Here is a 20369-nt window from a genome sequence, read left to right on the forward strand (position 1 = left end):
GAATGGAGGGGGCGAGTGAACTGCGAGGCGATAGTAGCGCCACCACACCTGTCGACGCGGAGGCGGAAACTTCTTTGCGGAAACTCGAGTCGACCGAGCCACAGACAGAATACAAGCCGACCGAGCTATGAAGCGAGGTGCAATGTGCAGTGCAACATTCGATTCACGGATTATGCAAGGCGGTAAAGTTTAGTCGGGCGCGGGCAGGAAGAAAATGTCGATGCTATTATGCGTTCAAAAGCGCTGTTAATTGAAATTCTTTGTAGAAACTTCATTACCTACACAGTACGTTAGTTATGATTTAATTCACCTTATATAGTTAATTCATAGTTAGTAAGTTTGTTCTAATTATTGCAATGTTAATAAAAATTAAAAAAACAATATACCTACCTACATAGTCTACGCAGCAGTTTTTGAGTTTGTATTTTTTTAGTATCAATCAGAAAAACTTATTACTTTGTGAAATAAAGTAAAGACCCGTTCACTTAGTTAGCAAAATTGTATTGCCTGTGGTATAATAATTTGACAAGTAAAAATTTTAATTTTATGAATATATAAATATGAATATGAATGAATATGAATATGGTCACGTAACGTGTTTGTAGTCGAACTGAAGCTTGTACGGATTTTTCATGGAAGCTATCTGTATTGTTTCTTGATAATGATATTATGCATAGCATAGACCTAAATAAAATACAATAAAATAAAATAAAAAAAATTAAATAAAAATCTACCTAACTACATAAAATAAGGGTTTGAGTGTAATTACTTCAATTTTAATTTATTATTGGACATTTGAGTACAGAAACTGAAATAAGTAGGTAAGTTATTAATGTTATCTGTTCGATTAGTGCAATCATTTACGTAATATGAGGTAACTAGGTAATCGTGTGCGTTATGTGATAGTAATTAGGTAGGTAAAGGTAAGGTACACTTGACTTCGTGCGAAGAGTCTTTTATATGTAACATGTAGTAAGTAACGCCACATATTACAATAATAGTGAGTAACGCGTAGTGAATTTAAAACGGTACCTGTATGCACTATGCAATACTAAATATTAAGTGTCTCTTATGCAAATTCAGGCGAAACTCCCGCATAATTACGATAGAACTACACTTATAGGTAAGTTCGTTTAACACAATATTTTAGACTATCGCGGTCATTACTAATTTTATAAATTAAATTCGGGTTTTACTCCGCGTACCTTGGTTTTAGAAAAGCTCGATATTTCGGCACAGTTGCATGCGCCATGAATACCGAGCTGCTCTAAAATCAAGGTACGCGGAACAAAACCCGAATTAGATTCATAAAGTTCGTTTAATTCTTAATTACTTATAATTAATCGCCTAGCGCATACCGCTTAACATTTACTATGCGTTCCTACAATTTATAGTCATATTGAACAGCATCTTTGGACTACACCTTCATACAATTTAGATTAAACTTCACGGACAGGTAAATTCGTTTAATCATCGATTATTAATCGAAGTTTGTGGCAATGTCAAACACTGGAACATCCATCACCTTCCAGCGTATGTAGTTGTCCAATAGCTGAACGCTTCCATTGCAATAACAGTATTAGGTATTAACACAACTATTCGGCCCCCTTAAGCGACAAGGCGGTATTTAAAAAAAAACAGTTTTGAGTTATTTATACCATGTTATGAAGAATGTCTAAAGCTACACAATATTATAATAAGTCAAGTGATTTTTTATTTAAGATACCAACTTTTTGGCTTAGGAGGGCAGTATTTTTAAAATAAAAACAATTTTAAATTTTAAATATATTTAATTCGTGTTACGACGTGCCTCTGTGAATAAATTTATTGTGTACGTATCCATATTGCTTTTGTAGGACAGGACTAACTTAAATTACGTTTTTAATAGAAAATATTGCATTTCTACGGTAATTTACAAGTGTATGGCACAGGCTATCATACAAATATACAGGATTACAGACTATGAAGAATTAATCTAGTATCACTTTGGTTAATGATATAGGTAGTGGCGAAGATGTGCTATTGTAGCGGCTACCAGCAACTGAAGACTTTTCGGAAAACCTGCAACAAAAAATATTTTACTTCAGTTATTTGTTGAAAATATGGTTTAATGAAAAAAGAATAGCCGAACCAGGGATGAAGAGGAAGGAAATGGTAAAAAATTATAGCTTGGAAGATGTCGTCATCATCATCGCAGCCTATATACGTCCCACTGCAGGGCATAGGCCTCCTCTCAGAATGAGAGTGCTTGGGCCGTACTTCCCACGCGGTCCCAGTGTGGATTGGGAAGATGTAGGTATCAATTAAATATCTAGCTCATCTTGACCAAGAAATAATTTTACTTGGTAAAACTACAAATATTATTCGTTGAGGAATTAACTATGGATCGCTGTCATTATTAATATGGCTGACCCATATGTATATTGCGATTGTAAGGAATTTGTTTATAAACAGTCACACCACAACATAAACAAGTATCCTACTATCGAATGGGGCTATATTTTTTAAACAAAAATATGGTTCGCAAAACAGCCTTATTTAACCTCATATATTTATTGGCATAAAATAGGATGTGAAATGATAATAAATAAAAATAACCTATTTTAGAAGGCTAGGTACGATGAGGCCTCTCGTATCCATTGGCAATATAGAGCTTAGGTTTAGTGTTTGTCTATTCATTAATTTTTCTTATTCTTCAATACGGTCTCTTTCTAACGTAGCCAAAGAAGTTTATCGTATGGGAGGGCACCCTTGTTACACTTCTATTTGTGCCTGCTATTTCCCCACTTCTCACACTCCTCACCGGAACACAACCCCCATATTAAGTCTCGACTTAATATACCTCGGTATACCCGACGTAATTCAAACCGATCCAGTTCATTGTCAGAGTAAGCCATGGCTTGTTAACGTGACCAAATTCACATTATAAGTAAAGTTACGTAACGATAAAATCGTAAAAATACCTTGTACCGGTATTAAATTATAACATTACTTGATAAATTAGATATATAGTCCTCCACATCGGTTTCGATGACGGCGACCCTGACTAAATATATCCATTGTATAAAATTTTGCAAAAACACTTATAATAACAAAGAAATACACTTATTTTCTAGCGTGCGCTCTAATATGGCTCGCTAGACCGAACTTGGTCTTGAAAACTCTATCGCAGGGCGCACAATAGAGTTGGCCTTGTGAATTGTATGTATAAGTATAGGAGGGCTTGGGTCTGTCTTTTAAAATTTCGCGTTTGAGATCGAGTGCTGTCAAGCGGTACTCTTCAAAAGTGCCAACCGATCTGAAGATGGTAGAACGCCACGAAGACCTGTTCAAAACAAGCGACTCCCACCCAACCTGTAGGATCAATTCCGCAGGCGTTAAGGAGCCTCTTGAGCACGTCCTTGTAGCGTAGATGCTGACCGCCGTGCTTTCGTTTACCCTGAGCCATTTCTGAATAAAAGACAGCTTTGGGTAACCGGCGATCATCCATACGCAAGACGTGCCCACACCACCTGAGCTGGCGCTGCATGAGGATAGCTTCCATGCCGTTGATAAATTAACATTATGGTAACGTACCCAATTAACGTTACTTGATAACGGTAAATTTTCTTTACATAGTAGCTAATAGTAGGGCTTGTTAATGTTACCCAATTCACATTATTATAATGTTAAAAAGTAACATTACTTCAATCGGTAATTTTTGCTTTTAGTTTTTCCGTGACCATGAGACTTGAAATGGACTCAAAACGTCGGAATCAAAATTATAATCTTGAATGCATAATATAATCCATAAAAATATAGCAATTCTTAATTATTTTTTGATACGAATTACATACAAGCACATACATATCGTTGTTGAGTAGATTTAATAGCATAAACAAATTTTCTGATTTAGCAGAATGATGACCAGGGATGCCGCTATAATGTAAAAGTGAGAAGTAATCTTTTAACAATACTTTTAAACTAACGTTAACTATATACTGTATAACGTTAAATTTTGTATACCGCTAAAACTTGAAAAAGTAACGGTACATCGCTTAACGTTAAATACGATTTAACGTTAAATCTGTTTGACAGAGGTAACGTAACCAACTTTTTACCGGTATTTGAAGCCCTGGAGTAAGCTCGAACAGGTCAACCTTTAATTCAGCCAACAATCAAGGAACAAGGAAATATTTCAAAACACGTCGGGCATACTTCGACTATTCATTCGTGAGTAACCCGTGTACCTTACGTAAATAATAACAAAAGCCATATGTGAGGGTCGGATTTCGGATACACACCCGTCATTTCATGTCATAGTAAATTTTTGAACCATGTATGAGTTAAAAGTTTTTTTTTAATTTACGGATATAAATGGAGCATAAGGTCATACATATTATCATAATAACTATGTCTCTACGACACGAAACATTAGCTAACTAAATAGGTTTGAAAAATGACGGCTGTTTTTCAGATCCTCTGTCATAATGGTTGTGAATAATCTATCACTATCAAATTATGTTCCTCTGCGATTTATCAATTGAAACTTTATCGGCTACAATATCGGCATAATTGCTAACATTCTCAAACAAAAAGTGACAATTATGTAGAAGGGTAGCACTTGTAACGTTTGTGGTATAGGGGCCTGGTCTTATCAACTTACTCGCAGATCCCGAGGCGCTGTCGTGGATCGGTGCCCGATATTCATCTGTGATCTCTAAAAACTGATAAATAGCTTTGAACCCAGCTCCGTCCAATCTGTCGTTCGAACGGAACGATACTTTAAAGAAATTCCTCTCCGATTCTACGTGGAACTCTTTCATCTGTCCACAATATCTACCATATCTATTGTCTTCAGTCATATGATTCGAAAATTCGACGTAATCACTCGCTGATACGGCTTCACATCTGTAACGAGAAATCATACAAATCATTAAAAACCTATCTTAGGTAAATTGTGCTAAGAATATAGATATACTTAATCTAAACGAACTCATTAATTGCCAATTACTAACAAATGAAGAGTCCCGTACTACTATATACAACCGTCATCAGTCATCACTTATCGTTAAACACAAATAACGTCAGAAAAATGCGTTTTGGCATTGGAATTGGAACACCTTTATTTTATAAGGTAATAAATAAAATCAAAATATAGATGTCTATTATTATTATAACAGGCGGACGGACAGATAGCGGAGACTTAGCGTAATAGGTTCTCGTTAGCATAGCACAAAATTGAATGTGGCATTAAATAGTATCTGTCACAAATACCAAATACAACAGGGACTCATACATGCGCGCTTACATTCGTTTACTGTACAAATGAAATGGAAATTAAGAAAATGAATGAAAAGAAAAAGCATCTAGTGTGTACTTTTAGCTGTGCCATGTCAAAGACATTGATTATTTGTCTAGTTTTTTATTAAGTCGTTGGCTTAGACAGAATATTACTACTTAATTGAAAGCATTACTTTGATTTCAGCAATTTAAATAATTGACCCTCATGAACTCATGGTTGAGTTTGTCCATTTTTTTAATGATTTGATAGTGATATTACAAGGGATACTTACGGAAGAACTCCCTCGACATCGAAGTTTGTGAAATGTAGATGCACTTTCTCCGTGTCACCTCCGTGAAAGAAGTAGGTGCACTCCGTATCCCGAGGATACGGACCCGGCGAGTTCGGCGAGGCAAATGTGCCGTTGTGCGATTCGCTGCTATTGTATACGAAAGCGCATGGAAACTCCTTCAACTGTCTTCCCGTACTTATACCGAAATCTGGAAAAAGAGAGTATTGTCTTAGCTGTAACTGCAGAAATATATGAGTTGCTATATAAATGCTAACTTTATTATTAACTTTACTGTTCATTACAAGCTGTTGAGTTAACTTGTTATAGGTATTGTTCCGAGTCCGACCAATGAGCATGGTGTTCAAAGATTTCAGTTGTAAGTAGTTGTTTAGAACAAAGTCAAGGTGTGCTTTGTCCATGCTTTAAGTCCATCAGATTAAAAGGTTGATGTGACTAACGTGATTAAGTTTACTAGCATTGCTGTGGTATTGTGGAGTTTGCAGGTAGTGAACGGCAGAGCTACCATTATTCTATGTAACAGTGATTATGAGAGGATAGGGTAACGTTAGGTTAGTTACAAGCAATAACGACCCATAAAATGTAATCCTCTAAGATACCTTTAATGATTAACAGTATAAATGTACCTACCTAGTTCATACTACACCCCAGAGACAGTAACAAAAGAATTAGGTTTCAACACATTGAATAATGAAACTTGAAGGAAACTTTTTTAAGTAATATTTTTAACAAAAACAAACAATAATGAACAGTATCATGGTGTACCTAGTTCATACTACACCCCAGAGACAGTAACAAAAGAATTTGGTTTCAACACATGCAGGTAAACATTGAATAATGAAACTTGAAGGAAACTTTTTAAGTAATATTGTTAACAAAAACAAATAATTATATGATTTCAGATGAGAAAAAAGCAACTTTCGCAAAATTCCAAAACACCTGTGATCATAAGGATGGACGAGTCGGTGATTGTACAGACGCGCTTCAATAAATTTAAACTGCAAACTTACTTTCTACAAACGTATATGAAATCTTAAATCCTCTTGAGTATCTAGACGAGTGGGTCCCCTTGAATTCTAACATTAGTTTCGGTCCATTCGACATTATTGGCTTGGGCGTGTCAGTGCCACAAAAGGTGTCCACCTTTTCTAATCGTCCGTCCAAGTAGACGAATGTGTGCAGTGAGTCCACGTTCGAACAGCTGGAATCAAATAATACAAAGAGTCAGGTACCTTCATACAGAACAACATAATAATATATTTGATTCAAAAGACAACTAATATTTAATTCATGTAAAATAGTCGGATCTCTCTCTGATGTAATCGGAATTTAATCCTTTTCCTCCTTGAATGAGGTTCTGGTAGTAATTACGCTTAGGTACTTAGGAAAGTACCGCATATTTTAATGCAAGGTAAGGTACATAACTATCTTTATACTCAACTGTACTTTACGTAAAATTAAATCAGAAATAAATTTATACGTACTCCAAGGACCCATCAGCGGACTTATGTAAATAAAAATCTTGAAATATTAATCTAACTCGCTCCTTCCCTCGTCCATGGAACTCGTAGTGGCAGTGGGTGTTTGGGGGGTACGGCGAGGGGTAGTGAGGGGAGGTGAAGGTCCCGTGCTTAGTGCCGTCGCTGCTAAACTCTTGCTGACATGATGACGCTGGAACAAGAAGAGGGAAATTGTTAGTATTGTAATTTATATTGGGATGGTATTATTTCCTGTACAACTTGTATTAGTTTCTATTACGTTTAGTTGGCTAGGTAACGTAGGTGTGCTAAAAGCATTTTTATTTTAGTTTAGTAAAAATCGACCGACATAGTATGACAAACTTTAATTTTTAGTGTTTATTTCTCTTACCTAAAGTACAATTCAATAGAATTTGACAATTTTTTACATATTTAAGACACCCTATCGTGGGCACACTTGATTATATATGTCCCTGTTGTTGCAATTATCATCTAAAAGGAATCAAAAAAGAATAATTGTCACATCACAAAGCCTTAGGCAGCCCGGTGTTTATATTAGTAGGCTGGAAGTGTCTACAGGATTGTCAGATTCTATTAAATTGGAGTTTAAATCAAATCTTGCTAGTGTAATTTTTTTACTGTTTATTTAAGATTTCATATAATCAAGATGGGATGATATCAGAATAATAAATCGAAATAAAATCAACATAAAATACAGCCAGCAAAATACTTTCGAAATTGCAAAGCTTTACTTTTTACAGTTCGCCGTGAAAGTTGCTGTTTGCAGAGATACCTACTTCTCTTGTTTTAGGTCTTTAGTTTATATTTGCAGATTAAACCACAATTTTTTAAGTAGCCTATACAGGGTGTAACTAACATTAATATCGGTCAGTATGGGAAAGTCTGAAACTATAAGACATACGAAGATCTGTTTTTAGGAACCATGTCATCGATTTAAATAAGAAGAAAAACTGCATTCATACATTTACAAAAAAAACTTACTCAGTTTGGGAATCGAACCCGGTCGTTTTGAAAAATAAAACAATAAGTAAGTACACATTATTTCTATTTAGATATCGGTAGTGAAGGTCATAAGCAATAAATGTTACCTACTATGAAACACGATATCTAGAATGAATAAAATGCATTGTATTTCATATTCTTTAATAATGTAAGTTTTTTTTTAAAACATCCGGGTTCGATCGATTCCCGAGCTAAGTACAAGTTTTTGAAAATTTATGGTTGCAGTTTGTAATAATTTGAGTCAAAAACAGCGCCCTCTTGCAAACGTCATCCACGTTCAATGCAAATACTCGAATAAGCCCTGGAATTTATTTATTATTTAGAATCTGTGGCAAAATTACAATTAAAAAAAAAACTTTTCTGCTGCTGTCGAAGTCGAATGTCGATGTGCTATCGTGTAGTGCACAGTCAATCAATTAAATCAGCCCATATCCACCCACTGCTCGGTAAAGGCCTCTTCATTTTCACGCCACTTTGCCCGGTCCCTCCTGTGCTAGTCTCATACACAGTACAAAAAAAATATATAACAAACGTGGCAAAAATCGGATATAACTTAAAACGCTAATTTTTCATTGCTGTTATTTTAATTATTAAATACAGTATACCAATAAACATTATGAAGTTTTCATGCGAAGCCACACCACAGGGCACTCGCGATCATTAGATTGCGATCGCGAATTCGCGAGTCGAAACTCGAAACGTTAAGCCGAGTTTAGACTTGCAAGAAAAATCGTGCAAGTTGCACTACAATGCGAGGCCGTAAAGCCAACGAGTTTGTATAGGTCAAAAGGAGCACCGCAATGTGCAAGTCTAAACTCGGCTTTAGGCAATGCGGCCTCTGGTCTTGAAATGATTTCTTTTTACATAGGTATTTCCCCTTTCCGTGCAACGCGACGCCGCAACTACGCATGCTCGGTAACTACGTCGATTGGAACGTTTTCCATTCATTTGACGTTTTTGACTTTTGACTGACATTTTATATTTTATCTTATCATTTTCTTTTCTTCACCTTTAGCTCAGCATTGTTTACTTTGTATTTTTGTATATTTCATTGGATTGGCACACGTTGCGATGCGACTAGCTAAGTTTCGTTCGAGTTTCGAGTATTGTGTCTTGAGTTGGTGTGAAAGAATCGAAGGCCTGTTAAAGTAATGAATGATGGCAGATTTTACGCCGTTTTTTGTCGACCGTGCGAAAGGCGGTCGTGCGTCGTGCAAAGGATGCAAAGGAAATTGTCCGAGCGGAGAGCTTCGAATGGCGAAACTTGTCGCTAGCCCATATGGTGAGAATCAGCAAATGAAATCATGGCACCATATCGATTGTTTGATGAATGCTTTAATAAAACAGCGACCAACTACGAAAAGGATAGATTCTATCGACGATATCGGTAATTGGGCTACTTTGAACAAGGAAGATCAGGAGTTTATACTGAAAAAAATTAATGACATGGAAAAAGTTTATGCCGAAAAAAACAGTGGTAAATATACTGCCAAAGTACTGAAAAACGAGTCTCTTCCTAAAGTAAATATTGATGCTGCTAGCTCGTCAAAAGACTTAGACAAGCAGTTAGATATCAAAACAGACGACAATAATTTTTCAATGTTTTTCAAGTTGTGCAAAAAAATTTCAAAAGTCGATGCTTACTTAGAAAAAACTGCAGTTGTGAATGATTATTTCAGAAAAGGCACGGATGGAAGCACTTTTAAGGGGGACCTCGCATTATGGTGCAAATTGCTTCTACCACAAGTTACTAAAAGAGTGTACAATTTAAAAAGTAAACAACTTGTTAAATTATTCTCTAGAATATTTCACACAGATATTGATGACATGCTGACACATTTAGAAAAGGGAGACATAGCTGACACAATACATCATTTCTTTACCAAATCAAAAAAATTCCAGCCTGTATCGGAAAGTACTTTGACTATACAAGAAGTTGAAGAATTTTTAGAAGGACTATCCAAATTAACAAAAGAGGAGGAGCAAATATATCATTTCAAAACAATTGTACGGAAATGCACCTCGGATGACTTGAAAATGATAATCCGTTTAATCAAAGGTGATTTAAGAATAAACGCTGGCCCAAAACATATCTTAGAAGGTGTCCATCCTAATGCTTATAATGTGTTTCAAACATCTAGGGATCTAAACATGGTTATTGATAGGATATTATCTGAGAGCAGCGGAGTCAAACATAAGGATTTCATTCAGAAAGGTGTCAGTGCTAAGCTAACATTGATGACTCCTGTTCTACCCATGCTGGCTGAAGCTTGCAAATCAGTCGAAATGGCAATGAAAAAATGTCCCAATGGAATGTTTTCCGAAATCAAATATGACGGTGAAAGAGTACAAGTACACAAAAAGGACAATGAGTTCAAGTATTTCTCTCGAGCTTTAAAACCTGTGCTGCCCCATAAAGTCAGCCATTTTAAAGATTATTTGCCGCAAGCATTTCCTAAAGGTGTGGATATGATTCTAGATGCTGAAGTTTTAATGGTAGATGTGAATACAGGCAAACCTCTGCCTTTTGGTACATTAGGTAAACACAAACAGTCGGAATTCAAAGACGCTCAAGTTTGTCTGTTCGTCTTTGACTGCCTGTATTACAATGGCAAAGTTCTCATTGATTTACCTATTAGAAAAAGAAGGCAAATAATGTATGACAATATGGTAGAAGTAACTAATCATGTCATGTTTTCTGAACAGCAATTAATTCAGAAGCCGGCTGATTTGGCGAAAATGATTGCTGAGGTTGGTTTTCTTTTTTCTTAAATGGAATAATTAAAATACCTAGGTTAGATTTTTATTTTTTTTCGTCACTTGTAATTAAAAAACCTATAACTGCCTTAAAAACTCTTCTATTAAGTTTCAATCAGCTGCTAGACTTGATTTATTCCTTTTTAGCTGTTATTTAAAGTTTTCTTAATTTTTTTATTTCCTCAGGACAGACTCAGCTACTTTTATCTCTTCATGAAACCAAAACATGTGCAACATTGATCTTAGAAACCATATTTCCAAGTAAATTTTAATTAAACTTCACTAACAAGTTTCTTAATAAAATTTCAGGTTCTACAACAAGGTCTTGAAGGCCTGGTGCTAAAAGACTTGGAGTCCACCTATGAACCAGGCAAGAGACATTGGCTCAAGGTGAAGAAAGACTATTTATTTGATGGCGCTATGGCAGACACAGCTGACTTAGTTGTTCTTGGGGCTTGGTTTGGTAGGTTAAAAAATGTATTAAAATGTTCTATCTAAATTATAGACCATACAATATTATTGGAGACCTGTTACAATTATCATTTCCATATAAGGTTATATATAAATAAGGAGTTTTAATTTAATTATATTACTGTTTATTCTGTAAATATAAATATCCCTAACCAAGATCCATGATATTGTAACAGCAGTCACTCACTTTATAATAATATTTAAAAATGTATCTAGGGTAAATCCTCAATTACTGGTCACCATTCAATAACTGGCCAACTTACACTAGAAATGAATTCTAGTCACCTATAAATAGAATTCATTTTTAGTATAAGGTGGCCAGTAATTGACGATTTACCCTAGGCTAATAATAAGAAAAGACTAATCATTTAGTACTACACTTAATTAGACTAAACATAATTTTGGCGCAGAGATAATTTCTATATCTAGAAATAATCATTATGTCATTTCAATGTACGTAAGTAAAATTGATGAGACAACTTAGTAATGTAAAAAATCCCCGACTTGGTTATTACATAGTTAAATATTCTTTCTGTTCAAGGCTTTTCTAAGTGTTTTATTGCAAATGCCATTTTTGGAAGTTGATAATTGTAAAGTCACGCCATTTTCTATGCTGGTTGTTCTTTAATAATATTTAGTTTTTTTCTGCTCGTTTCTTAATGCTCGGTGTGAAAAGTTGTATGAGCCACTCGGGAGCAAAATTATTTTCATCTTGGGCGTTAACACTTGAATCCCTCATTACGCTCAGGATTCTATTGTAGAATCCATTGCTACATTCTGGATTCAATGTACGCCCTCGCCGTAAATACACCATTTTGCTCCCTTGTGACACAAATAACTATTTCAATAGCTAAATTTCAATTAATAATAAAATTTCAATAGCCCCTTATAAGTTGTAATTGTTTTGCGACGCCATTATAAAAGAAAATAGACGTATGTAGCACTAAACACCTACGGTCTTGGTACGCTCCTGCGAGAGTTTGGGAACTCTTGACGTAGGTAGTAATATTTTCTTATTTTTAGGAACCGGAAGAAAAGGCGGCATGATGTCAGTTTTCCTAATGGGTTGCTTGGACGCCCGTCGCAAGAAATGGGTGACGGTTACAAAAGTCCACACAGGCCATGATGATAGCACCCTAGAAAGGCTACAAAATGAACTAGGGCCTCTAATGCTGAAAATTTCTCAAGACAACACAAAAATACCATCATGGTTAGACTGCAGTAAGGGTCTAGTGCCTGATTTTGTAGCCAAAGATCCTGAAAAACAACCCGTTTGGGAAATTACTGGTTAGTATTTTTCGACGAGCTTTTCGGTGAAGGAAAACATCGTGAGGAAACCTGCACACACCTGCGAAGCAATTCAATGGCGCGTGTGAAGTTCCCAATCCGCACTGGGCCCGCGTGGGAACTATAGAACTATACTCTTGTTCTGAGAGGAGGCCTGTGCCCAGCAGTGGGACGTATATAGGCTGGGATGATGATGATGATGATGATTTTTCGATTGAGTATTATAACAAGACATGGTATTTTATTTTTTACCTGGCTTAAATCCAGATTTATAACGGAAATACGAACGGTAATTTAAGCCGCGGTAAAGGTAAAGCGGTACTTGTTTAGTTCTTACGTAGCACTTGGTAGTACAAGAAGTGGGGAACTGAATATACATATTTCAGCTTGAATATAAAAGAAGACGTATGTCGCGACTTTTAGTCAATACGGACAGCATTCCATAGATGCGTCATCCTATATATGTGTCTATATGTGTTTATTGGCGTACTCGTAATACGTAATGTAAAATTTCTCAACTTGTGAATTTGCCATAATAAATAGATATGCAGCCAATTTTTAGCGAAGAAAAAAACTGAATTATCAGTTGAAAATTGTATTTAAAGTGAAAATGTATAGATAGAGTTTACACATGGACAATAATGGACAAACGTCAGTAGGATTACAAAAATCAATCATATCATTTTATATTGCTCATTCTCATTATTCTTACCACACTTCATTCCTTTACAGGTACAGAATTTACTAAAGCAAATATTCACACGGCGGACGGTATATCGGTGAGATTTCCAAGAGTTACGAAAATAAGAAACGACAAGGACTGGAAAACGGCTACTAACTTAGACGAGCTCAAGCATCTTTATAAAACCTCAAAAGAAAAAACCGACGTAACGTTATTGAATAAACTAGCCGCTACTGCTAATGATTCATATGAACCACCGAAAAAGAAACTGAAAGAAAATCCTAAGCTGACAAAAATAGATAGCTTTCTCAGAAAAGACAAAACATCCCCCAAACAAAAACCTAAGAAAAAGGAAGATTTGAGTAGCTCCAACTCATCAGACACGATAAGTGACAATAGTTTTACGATCGACGAAAAAGTAATAAAGAAAATAAAGTTTGTAACAGAACCAGAGAATCCACTACCAGATATTTTCAAAACAAAAAATTTAGGGTTTTATCCTGATTTTATAAGCATACCTGAGAAAGAAAGAATGCGTTTTGAGAGGCATTGGATAGCATACGGAGGAACCGTGGTAAAATCAATGAGCCATATGGATGTAGATTATGTTGTTCATAATGAAGACACCATTGAATTTAGGAAAATGAAAAAACTAAGGAAAAAGCTTGCGTCAAATGCGAGGCATGTGACGAAAGATTGGTTAATAAAATGTATTAATCATGTTACACTGTTTGACACAGCAAAGCATGGTGTTGTTGTTGAACCCTAAAAATTTAGAGTATTTTGCGGAATTGTATCGAATAACAAATGAAATAATGTTAAAGTTTTTACCTAAATCAATGTATTATAATAATAAACAGTGTTTATTGCTCTGCCACCGTTCGCTTTAATTTCGAAGTCATAGTCATATGTCTGCTTACATTTTTCTATTAAAATTTCCTCGTAGCACCTCTGTTGGTTTAACATTGAATAAAAATTGATATTTCATAGAGCGCCTGCTGGCGGCCGAGGCAATTTCACCAGGTAACGAAACTGCCTTTAAAAGTAAATTGGGAACTGTTACGGGTTGTTTTGTACTTGTGAATCTTGAGACGAGTTTATTTTGCTATGGACATAGCTCCATTGTAGAGCAACAAAGATTATTTTCGGAAGACTTTATTTCGTAGGTAAAGTCCAGTTTAGATTTGCAAGAAAAATCGTGCAAGTTGCAATTACATAGCGAGGCCGTAAATCCTACGAGTATAAATTGGTCAAAAGTAAAAGTGGTGGTATAAAGTGGTTTAAGAATAAGGTAACCTTACCTACTTGGTTAATATAATACAGCGTTTCGCTTCGGTTTCGTGCAGCATGTTTTCAGTGCCCTTAGTGTAAGTTTTCGGTTACAAAATACGTCTCGATCGCGTTCGCGTTAAAATCACAAATTATATGGAAACACGAACAGCGCCTCTAGCGGAACGTTTGCGATGTTCGTGTTTCCATACAAATTGAGATTTTAACGCGAACGCGATCGAGACGTATTTTGTAACCGAAAACTTACACTAAGGACACTGCACGTATTTTACACGAAGTACCTACAATCAAACATCTCAAGATCAATCGGAGTACTTAAAGTCGTACCTAAGTTACCATCGCAAACTGGGATTGTTGAGCCACTCGCCACTGTTCATAATTTTGCCGCACATTGACAATAACATTTCACAGCTAAATTACGAACAGTTGTATGTGGCTTAGCAATCGCAGCTGGCGACTGTACCTCCATAATAAATCACAATCATCTCAAAATTTAGTGATTTTGTTTTTATTTAAAACCAATGCACTTTTCTAATCTAACTAACCTGAAATTTTCTTTACAAAAAAAAGCTTTTTTTTTCTTCTAGTAATTTAGGCGCATTGCGTTCTAGTTGGCAACAATATTAGAAGTTCACTCTTACATGTGGCATCCTGCATTGCAGGCACGTACATTTGTGAACTCTCAACACATACAAGCATCTATATTATATACTCCAGAGACCATGTGGATTTCGGTCCAAACTCAAAACAACTCGGCAGTCCATTTCGTAGTTATTATGACCGATGAGATTGTGATTTATCGTTTTTCTCTTGACTGCCTCGTTCATTATTTAGAGGTTTCGGTGCACAATATTGGCTTTTATATCCTTACGTGAGGAAATGTGGGCTATTTATCATTATTAAGGTAGGTAGCTTAGTATTTTACAACACGGAATGGGTGGAATGAATGAAGACAAGAACGCAAGGCAAATAGTCACTTTAATTACGAAGTGTAAGAGCGGTTACGCTCTACAAAACGGTCCGATTTCATGAAAATACGCACCGGAGTAGTCGTAGAAATATTTTTTTGGAAAATCGGATGACGAACATCGGATCTAGTGCGTTAACTACTAGGTATAAAAATAGTTCTAAGATTGCTCCTGACTGTATTTTCATGGATTTGGATCGGAATTAGTGCGAGAACCGTACCGTTCCAACAGTATTCTTAAGAATAACGTTGAAGATTAGATCAATAGCGCAAGTTCGAGATGTAACTGCTGAAAGTTACACAGAGAGAAGTACCTAGGTATCAAAATTATAAGACGTGAAAAAAAATAGTTAAAGTCAAAATATCGTCATACAATTTAGGTCATAACAAGCACTTATAAAAAAATACATAAAAATATATTAAAAAAAATCTAGGTACCTACCACCGGTTCCGAAAAACCTCTGTTGAGTAGTGGGCACCGTGGGCATGCCCACAACCCTATATAATAGACTTGTAACACACTTTCGCGGTTTATTGAGATCGATAGGCTGATGATGATGATAAAAAATAATCAAATTTAAAAGTCGTTCATGAGTCATGTTTGTTCATGGGCGAGTTCGTACTCCGACTCCCACTTGACCGATTTTCAGGTGGCTGTGACCACAACCTTTTTCGAGGTCTGGATCCGCGCCTGTGTTGAGAAGAATCAGTCTCCGAGGTGCTTTGTCTGATTGTCTGATGTCCCTAATTTTGTTTTTTCCATAGTCTGATGTTGGTAAACAATACAATACGTTTATTGTAATCTCATCATAACCATACTGCAAATTGTACAGAAACAATCAAGCTTCGCGATATGAAATCGTAACATTATATTCAAACAAAAGCAGCGGAACAAACGGCGCGTAAAATCTAACGAGCAGATTTAACTTCCATTGCATATTTGAGAAGATTGTTAAGAATCCTCTTACACCGGAACTGCTGTTTTCAATTTGTTTTATTCGTGAATGAATACACTGGGCAAGGTTCTTTCTTTCCAGCCACTAGGTTTCTACTTCGCAGCTTTAACTTTCTCGATTTTAATTCCCGACAGAGGAGCAGAGCTAATTTAATATTTAATTTGAAATCTGGTGTATTTCTAGCTGTATTTTATCGGGTTTGAGCGAGTCTCCTAATATGTTATAAAGAAAGCTATATTATAAACCTCCTAAATTGCATGTTCGAGATTTATCAGTTAGGAGGTTTTGGTACTTCACCGTCGTATGGTCACATCTGCGATCACATGCAGGGCGCTTCACCGGTTAACTCATGACAGCGTCCATAATTGATTGGACCTAAAAATGGAATCTACCTCTTCTTTTAATTTTAATTGTAATTTTGACGATCTCAGCATAAATTCTTATATAATCTGACTTAATGTATTTATATAATGTAATTGTTATGTTGAGTGAATAAATAAACTAAACTAAACTTTCCTTTCATTAACATCTACATACCTAGTTACAATACAAGGTGTCTTGAAAATATTAAATGATTGAACATCCTCAACCTCATCGGAATTTTTGATTGAACTAGCCGCGCTTCTGACACCGTAGGCACCGTAGGTGACTTACCTACACGTTAATCCCCAACGAGTATAATGAAAACATTTGTTGATCAAAGTTATAAAACCCTGATAAACGAAATAGGTCTACCCGTTTGAGAGCTGCAGTCGAGTTCATAAATTTGTGAGCAAAGGTTTGATCAAAAATATCTGAACACGCTTCCACGCCGCTAACAATGGAGTCAATCGTGTTCAGATATTTTTGATCAATTTTTTGATCACAAGTTTATGAACTCGACTGTACGACGCCAATGCCACAGACAGACAGACGTTAGCGTCAAACTTATAACACGCGTTGCGTTGGGGGTCATAAACAGGTACCTATTATTAAGTAGGTAAGTTAAGTACGCACTATGGTAGGTATATTCTACGGTATTGCGAAGCACGACATTACACGTGTTTACGCGTCGGTGTAGAAGCGTACCTCCTTTACACATGGCATAAACACGGCCCATAACCGCTGAGAACGCCTTTAGGCTGCGAATCGCGCGTTCTGTTTTAAATTTTCAACAGCTCCGAGCCGAGCCCGCAACGCCAGTACTACCTACCTACTTGTATGTGCAAACAAATTAATTATTTAACTCCACACGAACCCGCTTTCCTCTCGCAAATGAACTAAACTAAGCCTACAAGCGTTTGCATATTTCGGATAAATTACTGATATAGCCACCGAGAGTTGGACTCTATTGTCACTGGAATAGTTAGCAATTCGATTTTAATTTATTGCATTGGGCTCTGCCCCAATCAATGCCAACTCTCAACAAGCGTCAATTACGGTCCGTTTAGTTAATTAATTAATCTGGATTATGATAGTGGAGCTTTCACTGTCGTTTATCTTATACTTACTTTACTTGATTCAGATGTTACGGAATAATTTGTATCTAGGTAGGTGTGTACCTAAACAAAATATGACTCTTGATTTGTCAGGAAGAGTAAGCATGAAATAAGGGCGGTACATTTTTTTACAACTATCTAGATACCTACTTGAATATGGCAACAATTGTTGCAAGTAAAATTTTAAATTGTTTTTCATCAGTTTCTTTCTTAGTGCCTTATGTCTTATTCATCTTACCGAAAGAGAACAATGTATTGAGCTAGGCGTTACTTTGTGGAGGCTAACGTCTTTAAAATTTTAACACTATTACGATTTTCGAGCATACCATTGATTCCTTTTTTGACCACTAAACGTGAAAGAACAGGACTGTTAGGGTGCCCCTATATGCAGTCGCTCGTCGCTCGATTGTAGCGATAAGATCACGTGACCCCATTTTGAAGGTAATTTTGAATTTCCCACGACTGAAAAAAGTAGCGACAAGATGGCTTCTTGCAGGATTGATCTTGGCCTTGGAAGCTGATTTCTTAATCTCATTTAGTAGCAGTCGCGATAGTGGTACAAATAAAACAAAATTGGAGTGAATGAAAAAAAAGTAACAGTGTTTTTGCCGAAATTGATAAGGGGTTTTTTTCCAGCGATAAAGCTCAACATTTTCAGCTTTATCGCTATAATATGTTACGTGATCAGATTTGACACTGGAAACGAGCGTCGAGCGATTTCATGTGGCCGCAGCCTTCGACATGTGCCCAAAGACGAGATCTTTGACCCTACTGACAGACTGCAAGACGACGTCATCATCATCAACATCATACTAAAACTCATGAAGACTGCAACTAGTTAAAATAAATAGTTTAAGATTACCCTTACCACCCTACCCTTGTGTATAAAGTGCTTGAAGAATAGCTAGAAAAAGATTTGACTAAATAGACAGATCAAGAACAAACTACAAAAGCGGAAAGTTACTTGTTTACAATAATTGCCTAATAAATGTCTAATGGTCTATGCGTGAAGCTACGGGTAAAAGCTAGTACCTATTGAATATTTGCCGCGTATAGCGCAGTTATAGCAGTAGAAGTGGATGAAAGGAGCTACGATGCTCAAAATGACCTACACACGACTTTACTGCCAAGGTAATAAGAGAGTGCTTAGATAATTTTGAACACCACAACTGCTGATCTACTTCTGCGGCTGACTGTACGGTCGAGGTCAAAGATATCTTTACACTTTAATGCCTTGTCACTGTACGCCACCTGACATTTTATACTAAAATTCAAACATGAAAACAAGAACTAAAGACATGAAACAAGACTAAAGCGGAAAGATATCTTTGACTTTGTGTGTACCTACGGAGTCCTACACTGCGCGTGGCCCGACATGCACCTGGCCGGTTTTTTTAGGCTGTGCTTCCACCAGAGATGTGTGAGGATGCGTTGCGAGGAATGTGGCAGGAACCAATAGAAACGCTTCACTTACCTATCCTCGCTCCGCCGAGCGGTTTCCAATAGAGATGGATGCGCTGATCGAGGATAGATAAATGAAACGTTTCTATTGGTTCATTGGTTTGTAACCGAAAACTTACACTAAGGGCACTGCCCTGTGACATTTGGACGGACAGACAGCGGAATCGTAATTCAGACTCCGTTTGTGAGTACCATTTGCATTTAGAACCCTATAAATACAACGTAAAAGCTACCTTATTTTTGCCGTACGCGATTCCTCTCATTTTATTTATTCAAATAGATTGATCCCATTTGCTGCTCCGAGGGCATAAAGGAAGTCACTTAACTCCGCCCTCGACGCATTATACTCTATTTTAGTAGAATGTAAAAACCACACAAGGCAACAATGCTAGGCGAGTTTCATTTGGTGCCAGCAGAAGTTACGACTTATTGCTTTGTCTTTGAATCAAACCTTTTCATAGCTGCCGGCTGCCACAGAAATAGGTCAGACAATATCAAACAATACCAGTCTACCGCATCACTGCTAAGGGCCGGTACAAGAGAGCATTTGAACTGCAACCTAGCTGCAAAATGGCAGTTCGACTGCAGTTTTGCTGCAGTTGGTGCAAATGCATCAAAGCTGCAAACCGACTGTGCAGTCCGATTACAGTTGTCGTGCAGTCCTGTCAACCGCACACCGTCTGCAAGCTGGCTGCACGGTCGTAATGGAGTTATATTGCACTTGGAACGACTGCATTGTACAACTGCACTGTACATGGAAAATGCCCCTCTTACAATTCTATTGCAGTCGTCGTTTCTTCAACTGCAATACGACTGCATTACGACCGTGCAGCCAGCTTGCAGTCGGTTTTTGGTTTTGATGCAGTTACACCAACTGCAGCAAAACTGCACTCGAACTGCCATTTTGCAGCTAGGTTGCAAAATGGCAGTTCGAGTGCAGCAATAC

At 36.7% G+C, this 20369-nt stretch overlaps 2 protein-coding genes across 4 annotated transcripts in view; one reads left to right on the forward strand and one right to left on the reverse strand.

Annotated features, from left to right (window-relative positions):
* Positions 1-1776: 1776 nt before the first annotated feature.
* Sol1 overlaps positions 1777-20369 on the reverse strand; it is a 165160-nt gene continuing 146567 nt past the window's right edge. For all 3 annotated transcript variants that reach the window (XM_074096153.1, XM_074096152.1, XM_074096154.1), the window contains 5 exons: positions 7058-7244; positions 6584-6774; positions 5556-5763; positions 4646-4890; positions 1777-2061 (listed from right to left, as the gene is read on the reverse strand). In XM_074096153.1, coding sequence (XP_073952254.1) covers positions 1991-2061; positions 4646-4890; positions 5556-5763; positions 6584-6774; positions 7058-7244 — 902 coding nt within the window. In that variant the 3' untranslated portion in view covers positions 1777-1990. The remainder of the gene's footprint in view (positions 2062-4645; positions 4891-5555; positions 5764-6583; positions 6775-7057; positions 7245-20369) is intronic.
* On the forward strand, positions 9024-16930 carry DNAlig3 (DNA ligase 3). Its single transcript, XM_074096151.1, has 4 exons — positions 9024-10825; positions 11141-11294; positions 12326-12589; positions 13322-16930. Exons 1-4 carry the CDS (start codon positions 9230-9232, stop codon positions 14038-14040), a joined length of 2733 nt encoding a protein of 910 aa, XP_073952252.1. The 5' UTR covers positions 9024-9229; the 3' UTR covers positions 14041-16930.

The sequence above is a fragment of the Choristoneura fumiferana genome, chromosome 13, assembly GCF_025370935.1.
Source record: "Choristoneura fumiferana chromosome 13, NRCan_CFum_1, whole genome shotgun sequence".
Lineage (NCBI taxonomy): Eukaryota > Metazoa > Arthropoda > Insecta > Lepidoptera > Tortricidae > Choristoneura > Choristoneura fumiferana.

What these genes read in the sequence shown, in the direction of transcription:
- DNAlig3 (XM_074096151.1), top strand. Translation starts at nt 9,230, where the DNA reads ATGATGGCAGATTTTACGCCGTTTTTTGTCGACCGTGCGAAAGGCGGT. An exon ending in TGTTCTTGGGGCTTGGTTTG is followed by an intron (nt 11,295 to 12,325) that starts GTAGGTTAAAAA and finishes TCTTATTTTTAG; the next exon opens with GAACCGGAAGAAAAGGCGGC. An exon ending in ACCCGTTTGGGAAATTACTG is followed by an intron (nt 12,590 to 13,321) that starts GTTAGTATTTTT and finishes ATTCCTTTACAG; the next exon opens with GTACAGAATTTACTAAAGCA.